The following is a 17,416-nucleotide window of genomic DNA, read 5'->3' as shown; positions in this document are numbered from 1 at the left end:
ATATACTTGCTCTACATTCCCCCTTTCTAAACTGCAAGTTGCTGGAGAGATGACTTACACAGAACTATGGAGTGTGTGACAGCGATGATTGACTCGTACGTATAGAGGGAGTCACAAGCTCATCCATATTCAGGAATGAAAGGGAAGTATGTTGAAGGAATATGATGGTGTAAAAGGAAACCTGTTTTTTGTTTTTTTTTACTTGACTTTCCTTTAAAAATGTTAACAAACTCTTTATTGGGTATAAAGAAGGTATACAGAGGATAGGAGAAAAACATTGTACTCCTGTAGAATGCATTAGAGCTCTTTCACACTGGGGTGGTGGGAGTGTCGGCGGTAAAGCGCTGCTTTTTTTAGCGGCGCTTTAGCGTAATTCTTGCGGTGCTATTCGGCCGCTAGCGGAGTGCTTTTAACCCCCGCTTGCGGCCAAAAAAGGATTAAAGCCGCCCACAAAGTGTCGCTGGCTTTGTCGGCGGTTCGGCGGCGCTGCCCATTGATTTCAATGGGCAGGGGCGTTGTAGGAGCGGTCTATACACCGCTCCTACAGCGCCTCAAAGATGCGGCTAGCAGGACTTTTTTTTACCATCCTGCCAGCGCACCGCTCCAGTGTGAAAGCCCTCAGGCTTTCACACAGGAGTGAAAGGAGCAGCTCTTTCAGGGCGCTTTGCAGGCACTATTTTTTAGCATTATAGCGCCTGCATTGCACCTCAGTGTGACAGGGGTCGTCTTATAGCAACGACTGACATAAGCAGTAGTGTACAATAGGATATACATGTACTGATAAGAAAAGGCATGTGTATGCTCTATTTTGATTCGCTGAGTACATTGGATGACTGTAATGAGGCATCCCGCTCACAAGTTACCATTAACACATATAGTCATAGGCCAAAGTCACCTTATATGTGTTAATATTGCTCATTCAGTTGCTAAATCATCCTCTATAGAGGTAGAGGCCAGGTCCAGCCATCGATCCCATATTTTATGATATTTAACTCGGCAATTTCTATGCATATACAGTATCTCACAAAAGTGAGTACACCCCTAACATTTTTGTAAATATTTTATTCTATCTTTTCATGCGACAACACTGAAGAAATTACACTTTGCTATAAAGTAGTGAGTGTACAGCTTGTATAACAGTGTAAATTTGCTGTCCCCTCAAAATAACTCAACACACAGCCATTAGTGTCTAAACCACTGGCAACAAAAGTGAGTACACCCCTAAGTGAAAATGTCCAAATTGGGCCCAAAGTTTCAATATTTTGTGTGGCCAGCATTATTTTCTAGCAGTGCCTTAAAGGGATACTATAGATTCCTTTTTTTTAAATAACAAACATGTCATACTTGCCTCCACTGTGCAGCTCGTTTTGCACAGAGTGGCCCTGAACATCCTCTCCTGGGGTCCCTCGGCGGCTCTCGCTGCTCCTCCCCACATTAGATAACCCCATTGGAGAAGAGAAAGGGGGTTACCTTGCGGGCGTGCTCCTGAGTAATACACTCAGCGTCCATAGACGCTGCCAAGTGTATGACTTGGCTCCGTGTTATTGGATTTGATTGACAGCAGCGCCAGCCAATGGCTGCACTGCTATTAATCTATCCAATCAACGCCAGGACTCCGTGGAGAAGAGGATGTTGCGGACGCGCCGAGCAGGTGAACTGGCTCAGGTAAGTAAAACGGGGGGGGGGGGGGGGGGGGGGGGGGGGGCCGGTGATTGCCGGAGGCGTGTTTGGGGTTGTTATCATCTCCTAATGCTGCCCTGCGGCCCAGTCTCTGAAAGGAGGGGATCATGCTCTGCTTCAGTATGTCACAGTACATGTTGGCATTCATGGTTCCCTCAATGAACTGTAGCTCCACAGTGCCGGCAGCACTCATGCAGCCCCAAACCATGACACTTCCACCACCATGCTTGACTGTAGGCAAGACACACTTGTCTTTTTACTCCTCACCTGCTTGCCGCCACACATGCAACACCATCTGAACCAAATAAGTGTATCTTGGTCTCATCAGACCACAGGACATGGTTCCAGTAAACCATGTCCTTGTCTTCAGCAAACTGTTTGTGGACTTTCTTGTGCATCATCTTTAGCAGAGGTTTCCTTCTGGGATGACAGCCATGCAGACCAATTTGATGCAGTGTGCGGTGTATGGTCTGAGCACTGACAGGCTGACCCCCCACCCCTTAAGTCTCTGTAGCAATGCTGGCAGCACTCATACGTCTATTTCCCAAAGACAAGTGTTGAGATATTTTGAGGGGACAGAAAATTGACACTGTTATATTAGTTGTACACTGAGTACTTTACATTGTAGGAAAGTGTCATTTCTTCAGTGTTGTCACATGAAAAGATATAATAAAATATTTACAAAAATGTGAGGGGTGTACTCACTTTTGTGAGATACTGTAAATGACTTTTTTTAAAGGGCAGGGATTGATAAGGAGGCTTGGAGCCACCACCTTGCTATAAGTAGTCTGGCCGTAAACTCTGGCCCAGATTCTCATACATTAGCGTTGCTCCTGGGCAGCGTAATATATGAGCTCTACGTTGCACCGCCGCAGGTTTACAGGTTTAAATCCTGATTCTCAGAACACTTACCTGTAAACTTGCGGCGGTGTAGCGTTAGATTGCTCGGCGCAAGCCCGCCCAATTCAAATGGGGCGGGCACCATTTAAATTAGGCGCGCTCCCGCGCCGAGCATACTGCGCATGCTCCGTCGGGTAAATTACCCGACGTGCATTGCGCTAAATGACGTCGCCCCAAAGTCATTTGCCTAGATGTATACGTAAATGGCGTCCAGCGCCATTCACGGACGTCTTACGCAAACGACGTAATTTTTATTCAATTCGACGCGGGAACGACGGCCATAGTTAACATTGGTTGCGCCTGCTAATTAGCAGGGGCAACCTTACGCGTCGGGTACGCTACGCAAACGACGTTAATTCGCTGCGTCGACCTCGCGTATGTTCGGGAATCGCCGTACTCATTTGCATAGACGACGGGGAAAAGCGACAATGCGACACCTAGCGGCGGGAAAAAAAATTACTTTTAAGATCTGACAGCGTAACAGCCTTACGCTTGTCAGATCTAATGGGTACCTATGCGCAACTGATTCTGAGAATCAGTCGCATAGATACCCGGGGCCAGATGAGGTGTTACGACGGCGCTAATGGTGTTGCGCCGTCGTAACGCCTTTGAGAATCTGGCCCTCTGTTTCCTGTAGGAAGATGTGATGATGCCTGTCCTGTTCCTGATCGGGTAGTAACCCCAGCAAACACTGTTTAGGACATACAGACAATGGGGAACCCATTTCATCATGCAAAAATCTGATCACCTGTTTCCAATACTTCAGCTGCAAGGTCTTTACTATAACAGAATATTAGCACTACGAACGTAATGACAGAGGAAGCAATATCACCTTCTATTGCACTGCCCATTCAGAGTATATGTGTTCTTTAAAAACAAGAAGGTGTTAACAGAATCCTTACTGTATACATAATATGCTCACCTTGTTCCTTGTCCTAATACGCTGGTAGATGTATTCTGGGAAAGGCTTGCGAGGTATAAATCGGCCAATGCCTTGGGTAGCATGTAGGTTGCCATCTTCAAACACGATTTTTCCTTGGCTTATGACCACCAGAGGGGCACCATGACACTCCATCCCTTCAAAGATGTTATATTCCACAGCCTAGCAATGATAGCAATGGTTCATTATCAACATTAATCCTTCACAGATCTGTTTACAGATATTGTCTTGGAAAATCTAAAATTATGTGCCACCAGAACAGAAGTAGAGAGGGGCTTCATCAATAGAGACACATGGTTTTGTGGCATCTCTCTAATGCCCTGTACACACGATCGGGATTCCCAGCGGTAAAAAGTCCGCTGGGAATCCTGGGGGGAAAACCGAGAACCTGCTCCATCACTTTTCCTGTGTACACACCAGAGGTTTTCCTGTCGGGAAAACTGCGGTGAGAGCTTTGGCCGGGAATCCTGGCCATGTGTATGCTCCACTGCAGTGTTTGCCATAGGGAAACTTCCGGGAAAAAGACCGCCGGGAATCGCGGCAGGAAAAAAAAGAACATGTTCTGATTTTTCCTGTCGCGATTCCTGGCGGTATTCCTGGCGGGAAAACTGCCATGGACAGTACGAGGCATCAGAGGATTTTCCTAACTTTGGAGAGATTTCTTCTCACTTCCTGTTGTATAGGACATGAATTGAAATCCCAACAATGGGACACAGATGGCAAATCAACTGTGGGACTTAAGGGGTTTTACCCCTTTCCCAATCAAACCAAAATTAATAAATATGTCTTGGCTTTGGATATACAGCCATGTCCAAATGTTTTGAGAATGACATAAATATACATTTTCACAAAGTCTGCTGTTTTTATGATGGCAATTTGCATATACTCCAGAATGTTATCAAAAGTGATCAGATGATTTGCAATTACTGTATATACTTGAGTATAAGCCGACCCGAATATAAGCCGAGGCACCTAATTTTACCACAAAAAAAATGGCAAAACGTATTGACTCGAGTATAAGCCTAGGGTGTCCATCTGCATGCCTCACTGTGTCCATGTGAATGCCTCACTGTGTCCATATGCATGCCTCACTGTGCCTATGCCTCACTGTGTTCATGCCTCACTGTGCCCATGTCCATGCCTCACTGTGCCTCACTGTGTCCATGTGCATGCCTCACTGTGCCCATGACTAGACTTATGTTTAACATGGGAGTATATAGAAGGGGTGCCCGGCCGTAGGTCCCCCGGACAACAAACTTTGCACACTTGTAGAGGAAGAGAGAGGGGCTATATGTGTGCCAAGTTTGCGGTCACTAGTTGAGCATGAACAGCCAACATTTGTTGTCTTTAGTTCAGCCAACAATTATGGCCATAAAATTGGATCGTGTGTACGAGGCTTTACACTTTTAAGAATACTATGGGAAATGTACAGTATGGGCTACTGACATTTAAAATGTATAATATTATACAACCAATATGTTTATTGCCTGTAGCACTTTCTTCTAGTTACACTTATGCCGCGTACACACGATAATTTTTCAGCATGGAAAAAAAACGTTTTTCAGTATGATTAAAAAACGAAGTTTTTCCAACTTCATCATTAAAACGATGTTGCCTACACACCATCGTTTTTAAAAAATGATCTAGCAAAGCGCGGTGACGTACAACACATACGACGGCACTATAAAGGGGAAGTTACATTCTCCTTTCGGCTGCTTTAGCTGATTTTGTGTTAGTAAAAGACGATTTGCGCTTTTTTTGTGTGTTACAGCGTGATGAATGTGCTTACTTCATTATGAACGGTAGTTTTACCAGAACGAGCGCTCCCGTCTCATAACTTGCTTCTGAGCATGCGCTGGGTGTATTACGTAGTTTTAGCCCACACACGATCATTTTTTACAACCCGAAAAACGACGTTAAAAAATGCAGCACGTTCAAATTTTTTTTTTGTCGTTTTTTTAGAAACCTGAAAAATGATGTGTAGCCCACATAGATCATTTTAAATGACATTTTTGAAAAACAACGTTTTTTTTCATGCCGAAAAATGATCGTGTGTATGCGGCATCACACACATAAGAATCATGTTCTGGCATAAGAATGGTCTTTTAATATATACTAAACCAACGTCTACCGTAGACCTACACTGCACCCTAATTACCGTATTTATCGGGGTATTGCGCGCTCCGGCGTATAGCGCGCACCCCTAATGTGGACCCGCATTCCTGTAAAAAAAAAACATTTTAGTACTTACAGTTTTGGTGTCTTGCGCGGCGTCCATCGGCGGCCTCGTCGGGTCCGTCGTCCGTCTGCGGCTTCGGTGGTGTCCTCCTCGTCGGGTCCGGCGTCCTTCTGCGGCCATCGTGGTGTCCTCCGCCGCTCGATCCCCGCACCGAGTTTGAACCACTGTGCCGGCATATACCGACCGCAGTACACTTGGGTATAGTCGGGCAGGCTCGGCTCCTCTCGCGGTCACGTCCTGTGCGTCCTGTACGTCCAGGACGTGACCGCGAGAGGAGCCGAGCCTGCCCGACTATACCCGAGTGTACTGCGCTCTGTATATCCCGGCACAGTGGTTCAAACTCGGCGCGGGAAGCAGGTATCGGCGTATATCGCGAAACCCACGATTTTGCCCTGATTTTCAGGGCAAAAAAGTGCGCGGTATATGTCGATAAATACGGTATATGCAGTTTTCAATAAGAGCTTCCCTAGAATCGTGAAGAGCTTTGAGACGAGTGGAGCTTATTTGTACCCAAAACTATACTCAGATCTGCCTGCTGATCCACATCTGTCAGTACACTACCCGTCTTACACCATTTATTATCAACTGTGTTCATCCATCACAGGCGAGTCCTTGTTCACCATTGTATTGTACATTATTAGCCATCACCTTGTTAGAATACAAGCAGTGAATTGGGACTTACAGATTTATGACTTTTTGCAGATATTGTCTTCATCTTGTCAGGATCCCAGATAACAACATCGGCATCTGACCCAACTGCGATTCGCCCTTTTCTTGGGTAGAGGTTGAAGATTTTGGCAGCATTTGTGCTAGTAACTGCTACAAACTGATTTTCATCCATTTTCCCAGTAGCCTGTAAAATGCACAACATGTTAAAGAGGAACTGCAGTTTGCTCACATAGTTTGTAAGAAAAACATCTTTGTCATTCTGAAGCTTCCCTCCAACCACTTTGCATATTATTTTATATATACTGTGATTCTGTACTTGCCAAATATGCTGCAGAAATCTCCCTCCACTGACACTGGTTGTTTATATTTTAACTGTGGGCAGCTGAAGCTGCTTCATGTTCACTGGATTTACACAGAGGCACACCTCCAGCTCTGCAGCTCTCATTGGCCCTCTTATGACTCACCCCCTCCATTCCTGGCAAACTCTCACGAGAGTGAGAAAGAGAACTGTACATGATGTCATAAGCCTCGGCTAATGACCAGACAAGAAACAAGAAGTGGGCTGTATAAGGTATTTACTGGCATAGAAAAAAAAATGTTTTGCTATCCAAAGTTAAAACAACAAGGGCAGAAGATTTAATAGATTGATAAAGTTGAAAAAATAACTGTAGGTCCGCTTTAATATCAGAAGAGTCTACCTAATAAAACATCCTCTGCAGTGCAGTATTAAGCCAGATTGCAACTTTCTGGCCCAGATTTACAAAGACTTACAACGGCGTATCTCCAGATACGCCGTCGTAAGTCCGAATGGCCGCTGTCGTATCTATGCGCCTGATTCATAGAATCAGTTACGCATAGATTTGGCCAAGATACGAGCGGCGTAAGTCTCCTACGCCGTCGTATCTTGGGGTGCAATATATACGCTGGCCGCTAGGTGGCGCTTCCATTGATTTCCACGTCGAAAATGTAAATGAGCAAGATACGCTGATTCACAAACGTACGTACGCCCGTCGCAATTAGTTACGCCGTTTACGTAAGACATACGCCGGCGTAAAGGTAAAGCAGGTCTCTAGGTGGCGCAGCCCATGCAAAGTATGGACGTCGGAACAAGCGTATCTTTTTACATCGTTTGCGTAAGTCGTACGCGAATAGGGCTGTGCGTAAGTTACGTTCACGTCGTAGGCAGTGTTCGACGTATCTTAGGTATTCTATCCGACGCATGCGCACTGGGATACAACCACGGACAGCGCATGCGCCGTTCGTTCAAAACTTCATTTACGTGGGGTCATGTTTTATTTACATAAAACACGCCCACCTCTTCACAATTTGAATTAGGCGCGCTTACGCCGGAACATTTACGATACGCCACCGTAACTTAGGACGCAAGTGCTTTGTGAATACAGCACTTGCCTCTTCAAGTTGCGGCGGAGTAGCGTAAATACGATACGCTACGCCCGCCCACACTTACGCCGCCCTACGTGAATCTGGGCCTCTGTATTCATTGGAGGATTCTACCTCCATGCAGGGCTACATCCTCTCTTCTGTAGGTGATTGGCACACAGCACAGGCTGGGTCTCAGAGATCTACCCTGACCAGCTAGCTGTTCATGGCACATGTACGTCTCAATGGTTCCTGTGTGGCATTAACAAACTGCAACTTCAGGTCTCCCTGTTGGGGTTTTTTTTTTTGCCACCAGGAGTAAATGTAGCTGGAAAGCCTTTGCACCATCCCACAGATCTGACCCCTTCCAGTGTATTGTACTACAACACTAATAGGTCCTTTGCTCACAAATGGTTAACTCTGTCTAGCTGAAATATTGTCTGAATAGGCAGCATGGCATAACGATGAAGACCTATAAAATATTCTGCTGAATTGGCCTGTCTGAGAATGAACACACATTTGCAAATTAATTTTAAAGTGAATCTGCACTTTTCTTGCAAGGCAAAGCAACAAAACTGACCTCAAGTGCTTGTAAAGCTTCATATGTACCCAGCGAAGGGGCTAAGCCAAGGAGACACACAGAGACTAAACAAATCCTCGGGGCAGATCCACAAAAGCATTACGCCGGCGTATCTCTTGATACGCCGGCGTAATTTAAAATTTCCCGCGTCGTATCTTTGTTTTGTATCCCAAAAAACAAGATACGACGGCATCTGGGATCGATCCGACAGGCGTACGTCTTAGTACGCCGTCGGATCTTAGATGAAATTTTTCGGCGGCCGCTAGGTGGCGTTTCCGTCGAAATCTGCGTCGAGTATGCAAATTAGCTTTTTACGGCGATCCACGAACGTACGTCCGGCCCGCGCATTTTTTTACGTCGTTTGCATTCGGCTTTTTCCGGCGCATAGTTAAAGCTGCTGTTATGAGGCGTACTCAATGTTAAGTATGGCCGTCGTTCCCGCGTAGAATTTTGAAATTTTTACGTTGTTTGCGTAAGTCTTTCGCGAATAGGGATTTGCGTTACCGTCTGAAGCATTGGCTTGTTCCGGGTTAATTTCGAGCATGCGCACTGGGATACCCCCACGGACGGCGCATGCGCAGTTAAAAAAAACGTCGTTTACGTCGGGTCACAACGTATTTACATAAAACACACCCCCATTACATCCATTTGAATTAGGCGCCATTACGCCGCCAAAGATACACTACGCCAGATTCTTTCTGGATTTGAAAAAAAAAAAGTAAGTTACGGCGGCGTAGTGTATCTTAGATACACTACGTCCGGCGCATAAATGCGCCGCTGTACGAGGATCTGCCCCCTCCTGTTTATCTGTTGGCTTCAGCTTTTCTGAAGTGCAGAAGTTACAGTGCCTTGAAAAGGTATTCATACCCCCAGCTAGTTTTACTGCTACAGGGTGGCCGCTGTGCGCAGGATCGCGTATAAATACGTGACCCGCATTTCCGTGTAGCGGGCGTGAATGCACACAGCCAGAGGTTCTCTCCCGCTGTGATTATGAACGGCGAGAGACAATCAGCGGGTACCTCGGATTCGATGCCTGCTAGCACCTGCCGATCATTCATTATAGAGGCAGAACGGCAGTCTGTCTATGTAAACAAGGCATATCGCCATTCTGCCAGTATGAAAGGCATTGATCCTGTGTTCCTGCAAAGCAGGGACATGGATCTATGCCTTCCCCTAGTAAAAGCACCTCCCCCACAGTGAGTACAGGCTAGGCACACAATTAATCCTTTGAGCACCCCTGATGTTAACCCCTTCCCAGCCAGTGTCATTAGTACAGTGATAGTGCATATTTATAGCACTGATCGCCGTATTGGTGTCACTGGATCCCCAAAAAAGTGTCAGGAGTCCGATTTGTCCCCCGCAATATCGCAGTCCCACTTTAAAGGAGAAGTCCAGCCTGAGCTTTTTAGGCTGGGCTTCTCCTATGGGTCACAGGAGTGCAAATCGTTTTGCACTCCTGTGACCCGTTTTCCGCGGAGAGCGATCTGAAGTCCGCTCTCCGCTGACGTCAGCTCCATCAGTCAGAGCAGCGAGTCATCGCGACTTCCAAGTCGGGATCCGCCAGCTTCCCTGATTAATGGCAGTCTCAGCGTCTCAGTGAGCCGCTGAGACAGCCTCTCCCCGCCCTTCCACTGCTCAGCGCTCCAATGAGCGTGGAAAAGCAGAGGAGAGACGCTGACTGACAGTCAGCAGCTTTCCTCTCGGGGATCTGTGAGAACCGAGTCATCGGCGGTGTCCGGTGGCGCGGTTCTCAGTGCAGAGACAGCAGGGGACAGATGCAGCATCGATCTGATGCTCCATCCACCGAGGTAAGTATAAATCTAAAAAAATAAATAAAACCCATACTTCTCTTTTAATTCTCTGATCGCCGCCATTACTAGTAAATAAATATAATTAAATAAAAAATCCATAAATATATCCCAGTTTGTAAACTTTTGCGCAAACCAATCAATATACGCTTATTGGGATTTATTTTACCAAAAATATGTAGCAGAATACATATTGGCCTAAATTGATGAAGAAATTTGATTTTTTTACATTTTTTTATTGGGTATGTCTTATTGCAGAAAGTAAAAAAAGTTTTTTTTTTTTTTTATTGTATTTTTTGGTTTATAGCGCAAAAAACTATAAACCCAAGAGGTGATCAAATACCACCAAAATAAAGTTCTGTTTGTGGGGAAAAAACAGGACAAACATTTTATTTGGGCACAGCGTGGCACGTCTGCGTAATTGGCAGTTAAAATAACGCAGTGCGGTATCACAAAAAATGGCCTGGTCATGAAGGGGTGGGTAAAGCTTCCAGTGCTGAATTGGTAAAGAAGATACAAAGCATTCTCTGAATGGCACCAATGCCAAGCAGCTGACCCCCTATAGTCAGAATGCATCAGGCAAGCCCAGCACAGGACCCAGAAGCAGGTGGTGATCACTGGAGTAGTGGTGTCTCCTTCAGTGATTTCCAGCTCCCAGGGGCATCGGTCAGGTATGGTGTATACCAGCGCTGTATCCTGGCCTAGGCCAATTAGGCCCAGGCCAGCACTTTGCAGGGGGGCAGCACGGAAAGAGTCCCCGCCGGCTTGCGCTACACTTTTAGTGTAGCACCAGTCTTTTGGAGCGGACTGGACTGAGAGGCAAATTAGTCTAGCGCCCCCATAGAGTGGCCGCACAGCTTACGGTATGCGGGCGGCCGTCATTCCACAACCGTGGGGGAGGGGGTGCTCTTATAATTTTGACTGTCCTATCATCCTGGACCACAAATCTTCCTCCCTGTGCTATATGTTTTCTGCTGCACCATTGGCATGGTTATATGCTCTTAGTCCTCTCCATAAAATTATCAGAAATTTGTGCTTAAAGTAGATCTATAGGCAACACTTTTTTTCTTTCCATTTTGGATAGAGTAAGGGAGGGTTATAGCCCCTGTCAGTTTATTTTTTAGCATCCCTGTCCCATTGCAGAGATTTCCCTTCACATCCTGCCCCATAGCCAAACAGGAAGTGAGAGGAAATCTATGCAAATTAAGGGAATCCATTGCCCCCCCCCCCCCCCCCAGGCCCTCAGAACTAGTGTCCCCACTGGAAAATTTCAGGGCGGGTCTTAAACAGCAAGGGGTGTGGTCTTGACAGGAAGTGGTGGGTCATTTTTTAATTAAGGGGGTGCACGAGTTTAGTCAGGCCTAGGGCAGCACAAAACCTAAATACACCACTGGTGTATACATAGATATGTTGGTCCAAGCTGTAACAATGTAATTATGTAAAAATATACAATGCCTGGAAACCATCTTTAAAAACAGTGGCCCAGATTCAGGAACATTTGCGCTTTATTTGCGGAGGCACAGGGCAACGATTTTGCCCTGCGCCCCCGCAAATATTTTGCGCTGCCCTCGATTCACGGAGCAGTAGCTCCGTAAATTGCGAGGGCGCGCCGGCAAAATTGCCCGGCGTAAGCGCGCGCAATGTAAATGATCCCGCCGGGGGCGGGAATCATTTAAATTAGGCGCGCTCCCGCGCCGAGCGTAGAGCGCATGCTCCGTCAGGAAACTTTCCCGACGTGCATTGCGGCAAATGACGTCGCAAGGACGTCATTTGCTTCAGAGTGAACTTGAATGGCGTCCAGCGCCATTCACGAATCACTTACGCAAACGACGTAGATTTTAAATCTCGCGACGCGGGAACGTGGGTATCCTATAGCATTGGCTGCGCCTGCTATTAGGATGTGTAACGTTGCGCGAAACCCGACGTACGCAAACTACGTAATTTGCGTACGCAGGGCTCGCGCAACGTTGTGAATCGGTGTTAGTATGCAATTTGCATACTATACACAGATCACAATGGGAGCGCCCCCTAGCGGTCATCGCTAGAATGCAGCCTAAAATCTGCGTGGCATAAGAGCCTTATGCCACGCAGATTTTAGGCTGCAGTCGGCGTAGCGATGTTCCTGAATCGGGAGCATTCGCTACGCCGGAGCAAGTAAGCAATTGCGCTGTGTAACCTATGGTTACACAGGCGCAATTGCTTCTTGAATCTGGGCCAGTGTTTGGTCTTTATCACTGGAAGCCACGTAGCTCCTGCTAATAAATAGCTAATGTAAGATGGCGCTATTACTTACCACGGCTTTATCCCATATGATGGTCAGTCTCTCCTCTATACCATTCACTCCTTCTGGAATTAAAGTGAAGTTATCTTTTCCTATGGCTTTCTGTGCCGTGCTGTAAGAACAATGCCCGCTTCCCGTCACCTGGAGATCACCACTGCAAGAAATGCCACGCTCTGTATTAGTGTACTGTGAATACAACCACATACTGAACCAAACTCATTTTCAGTAAATTTCATATGTAGGATAGAGCACTATGAATGGACACTCATTGGGGAAAGTGTATTGTTAATTCAGCGAACACAGATTTTGATTTATTATTGCAGAGCCTATAATTTGTAATAAAAACATATTTGCCATTCTGAATCTTCCCTCCAACTACTTTTCATATTATTTTATATATACTGTAATTCTGTACTTGCCATATATGCTGCAGAATTCTCCCTCCACTGAGTCTGGCTGTAGCCATTTTAACTATGGGCAGCTGAAGCTGCTGCCTGTTCACTTCCTGGATTTACACAGACACACAGAGGCACGCCTACAGCTCTGCAGCTTTCATTGGCCCTCTTATGACTCGTCCACCCTCCCTTCCTGGAAAACTCTCACAAGAGTGAGAGAGCTGTGCATGATGTCATAAGCCTAGGCTTTTTACCAGACAAGAAACATGAAGTGGGCCGTATAAGGTATTTACCTGCAGAAAAAAAAATGTTTCACTATCCAAAGTTAAAACAACAACAAGGGCACAAGATTTAATAGATGGAAAGATGAAAAAACGACTGAAGGTCCGCTTTGGGTACAGGGATTTGGACTTAAGCCAGTAGGCAGAGGTCTCAGTGACTCAGTGTAATCTCTCTGCCCCAACGTAGATAGACAATAGTCATTGAGGGCAAAGTGACCTCGTCTGTGTACAGCCACCATTCCAACTCACTGATACTCACCCCTCCACCAATTCCCTACTAAACATTCCTCAATCCCTGCTCTATCAAATTATGTGACCTCCACCCATGATGTCTTGTCACATGATCAAAGGGTAATGTTACCGCTCCCTCTAGACACCAACAACAGCCAACACTGGTTATTTTATTGGTGGTTATGACAGAAAAACCAATTGCTTAGGCGCTCTGAAGAGTTGAGTATATGTGGGTGGAGGCGGCATTACACAGACACTATGGGCCAGATTCTCGTAGAACGGCGTATCTTAGACGGGCAAGTGCTGTATTCTCAAAGCACTTGCTCCGTAAGTTGCGGCGGCGTAGCGTAAATCGGCCGGCGTAAGCCCGCCTAATTCAAATGTTGAACAGGGGGGCGTGTTTTATGCTAATGTGCTGTGACCCGACGTGATTGACGTTTTGCACTTACGGCGCATGCGCCGTCCGTGGAATATCCCAGTGTGCTTTGCGTCAAAGTACGCCGCAAGGACGTATTGGTTTCGACGTGTACGTAAATGACGTCCAGCCCCATTTACAGACGACTTACGCAAACGACGTAACATTTTTAAATTTCAGCCATACTTAACATTGGTACGCCGCACTTACGCCACCATATAGCAGGGGTAACTATACGCCGGGAAAAGCCTAACGTAAACGGCGTAAATGTACTGCGTCGGACGGGCGTACGTTCGTAAATTCGCGTATCTAGCTAATTTGCATACTCGACGCGGAATTCGACAGAAGCGCCACCTAGCGGCCAGCGTAAATATGCAGTTACGATACGACGGTGTAACACAGTTACGCCAGTCGGATCTACGGGAAATCTATGCGTAACTGATTCTAAGAATCAGGTGCATAGATACGACCACGCAACTCAGAGATACGACGGCGTATCTGGAGATACGCCGTCGTATCTCGTTTGAGAATCTGGCCCTATCACTTTTCCCTGAGTAAGATTCGGTTCACACCTAAACCGACTGTGGATCGCACAGGAAAGGTTTTCTCCGTATCAGGGACAAATCTTTGCCTGAATTCGGTCCCGAAACAGAGCCAAAGACGCCCTGGAGATATGTGAACCGGCTCCATAGAGAGCCACTCACATTCTCCTGCTATGCGGACTGGATGCAGGGGAAACTCACATCCAATTCGCATAGGTGTGAAGCCAGCCTAACTGTTGAGATAAGACATCAGCCACACAAGCAGTGCATTGTTGGCCAACTCACAGTCTTGTATTATGATATTTCGATGATACCTGTATCCCCACTGGAGAGATTTCACAGGACGTGAAGGAGAATGATCCCAATGGGGGAAAATACAGTAATAAAAGCCTAACAGAGGTTCTATGCCTTTCACACTCCAAAACTACACAAACAAGTTTTGGTTGGAGTTCTAAAAAAATGTACTAATCATAACAGATAAGGGTGAAAACCCCATCGTGCACTGTGCCACTGATATTTATGGTGGCTCTATTAGTGTTAATGAAACCAAGGATATCTTCTAGGGCTGCCATTTTTTGTACAGCTTAGTGTGGCAAATGTCAGCCCAGGCAAGACATTGGGGTAGATTCAGAAAGAAGTTACGCTGGCGTATCTATATATACGCCGCGTAACTTCTAGGATGCTCCGGCATATCTTTTTTCTGTATTCAGAAAAGGAGATACGCCGGAATTTGGCTAATATCCGACTGGCGTAAGTCTCTTACGCCGTCGTATCTTAGTTGCATATTTACGCTGGCCGCTAGGTGGCGCTTCCGACGATTTCCGTGAGGAATATGCAAATTAGGTAGATACGCCGATTCAGAAACGTACATCCGCCCCGCGCATTTTTTTACATCGTTTACATTAGGCTTTTTCCGGCGTAAAGTTAACCCTGCTATATGAGGCGTATCCTATGTTAAGTATGGACATCGGGCCAGCGTCGAATTTTCCGTCGATTACGTTGTTTGCGTAAGTTGTTCACGAATAGGGCTGTGCGTAATTTACGTTCACGTCGAAAGCATTGGCTTTTTGCGGGTTAATTTGGAGCGCCGTTAGTCAAAAACGTCAATTACGTGGGGTCAGCCTTCATTACCATACAACACGCCCACTACATGAATAATTTGAATTCCGCGGGCTTACGCCGGACCACATACGCTACGCCGCCTTAACTTAGGGCGCAGGTTCTTTCCGAATACAGAACCTGCCTCACTAAGTTACGGCGGCGTAGCGTATCTGAGATACGCTACGCCCGCACAAAGTTAAGGCGGGCTATCTGAATCTAGCCCTGATTGTTTAGGATGCCAGGGAGTAAAAGCTTTCTTTGGCGGACAAGATAGTCACGTGTTTTCTTTTTATATATATATATCTAATGAAATAAGTAAGAAAATCAACTGCAGGGGAGGCAATTCACTGTAAATGTAGGTCTTACCATGCCAACATAGTGGTCAAATAATCTGGTGTGGTTGGGTCTGGACTGAGAGGAGGAGAAGTGACGAATGCGGCAGCCTTTGCCCAGTTTTTGCTCCAGTAATGCGTCCCGTCTGTCCCTAAACTGGCGGTAATGGGCTCTCCAAACACTATCGCTCCTGAAACCAAGAGAACCACTAGTTATATAATCTTGCCATAAACAATTCAGATTTCACAAAGAATGGTAGGTCTCAAGTAAAAAAAATACCAAAATGACTTACCCCCCCCCCCCCCATATTTTGTGCAGCTTGCAGTATAAATAAAATATACATGTTCCCTTCCCTGCTCCCAGCCCCTCCTATATAACCGCAGTGGGAATATATACAAATTCCTCAAGTTATTTATGCTCCTATGTCTGACAGTGGCTGAGCAATGGCATTAGCTGACACACAGTGGAGGCAAGCATACAGTAGGTGCCGCTGATTTTGTGTCAATCTCGCCTCTGCTAGCGGCGAGATTGACCACCCGCGATCCCCGTCGCAGGAGCCAGCGCCGAGCTCTGTCGCTCCTCCTGCTCACCACCCACAATACATTCCTATGGATGCACTGCATCTCGTGGGGGCGACGAGCGCGAGAAGCACAGCCTCACAGCGGCATTATCCAGAGCGATCCCATCGCGCTGGATATACAAAATCGGCGGCACCTACTGTACCTCATGTGTCATTTTCCATCTCAGCTGGCAGCGTTGGTGGTTATAGGGCTTAGCTCCCAGAATTCCAGATCAGAACCTCTTGTTCACTAAGACCCCTTTCACACTGGGTCGTTTTGCAGGCGCTATTGTGCTAAAAATAGCGCCTGCATCTGCTGCATCTTTGGAGCGGTGAAGGAGCAGTGTGTACACTGCTCCTCCACCGATCCTGCCCATTGAAATCAATGGGGAACCGCGGCTATACCGCCGGCAACGCGCTTTGCAGTGGTTTTTAACCCTTTCACGGCCTCTAGCGGGGGTAAAACCGCCCCCCATAGTGCCAGGAAATTGGCGGCAAATCGCGCTGCTAAAAATAGCGCTGCTTTACCGCCGACGCGCCTCCCGCCCCAGTGTGAAAGGGGCCTTAGTAGGACTGGATTTTCATCAACGGAGCCTGTAGGCACAGAACTTAGCACCCATCTCTAAGCTGGCCGATTTAAAAATGAAATTGAATGGTATCCCCCATCCACACACTAGAGTTGGATGGGGGAATCTTCCCTGTTGTGCTAACCTATTCTGGCAACAGGACTCCTCCAATTGGCTGCTAATGCTGATCGAGCAGAAATCTACCAACAGTTCTGTTCGAAGGGAGTCAATCGCTAGATTGACTCCTCCTGAACAGGAACAGCTATAGATGGATCGAAACTCATCTGATCCCTGTTAAACCAGCTGATTTTTGATCAATCCATTACCAGCTTTAGGATCACCTCTTTAAAACTGGATATTTCCTTTTTTTAGTGGTCCTAGCTTGGCTTTCAACAGGGGTCTCAAAACTTTCTAGGCAAAGGGCCAGTTTATTGTCCTTCAGACTTTAGGGGGAGGTGGACTGCGGTCAGGGCCGCCATCAGGGGGGTACAGGCAGTACACCTGTGAGGGGCCTAG

The 17,416-nt window shown here is 46.6% G+C and overlaps 1 protein-coding gene across 2 annotated transcripts in view; it reads right to left on the bottom strand.

Moving 5' to 3' along the window:
* Positions 1-17,416, bottom strand: part of CRMP1 (collapsin response mediator protein 1) — a 120,852-nt gene that overhangs the window by 13,342 nt on the left and 90,094 nt on the right. For both annotated transcript variants that reach the window (XM_040335405.1, XM_040335406.1), the window contains exons 9-12: positions 15,809-15,965; positions 12,490-12,631; positions 6,442-6,612; positions 3,503-3,682 (exon numbers count right to left, since the gene is read on the bottom strand). In XM_040335405.1, the coding sequence (XP_040191339.1) occupies positions 3,503-3,682; positions 6,442-6,612; positions 12,490-12,631; positions 15,809-15,965 (650 nt within the window). The remainder of the gene's footprint in view (positions 1-3,502; positions 3,683-6,441; positions 6,613-12,489; positions 12,632-15,808; positions 15,966-17,416) is intronic.

The sequence above is a fragment of the Rana temporaria genome, chromosome 1 (genome assembly GCF_905171775.1).
Source record: "Rana temporaria chromosome 1, aRanTem1.1, whole genome shotgun sequence".
NCBI lineage: Eukaryota > Metazoa > Chordata > Amphibia > Anura > Ranidae > Rana > Rana temporaria.
Note: the sequence above shows the minus strand (reverse complement) of the source record. Positions and strands in the feature narration are given on the sequence as shown.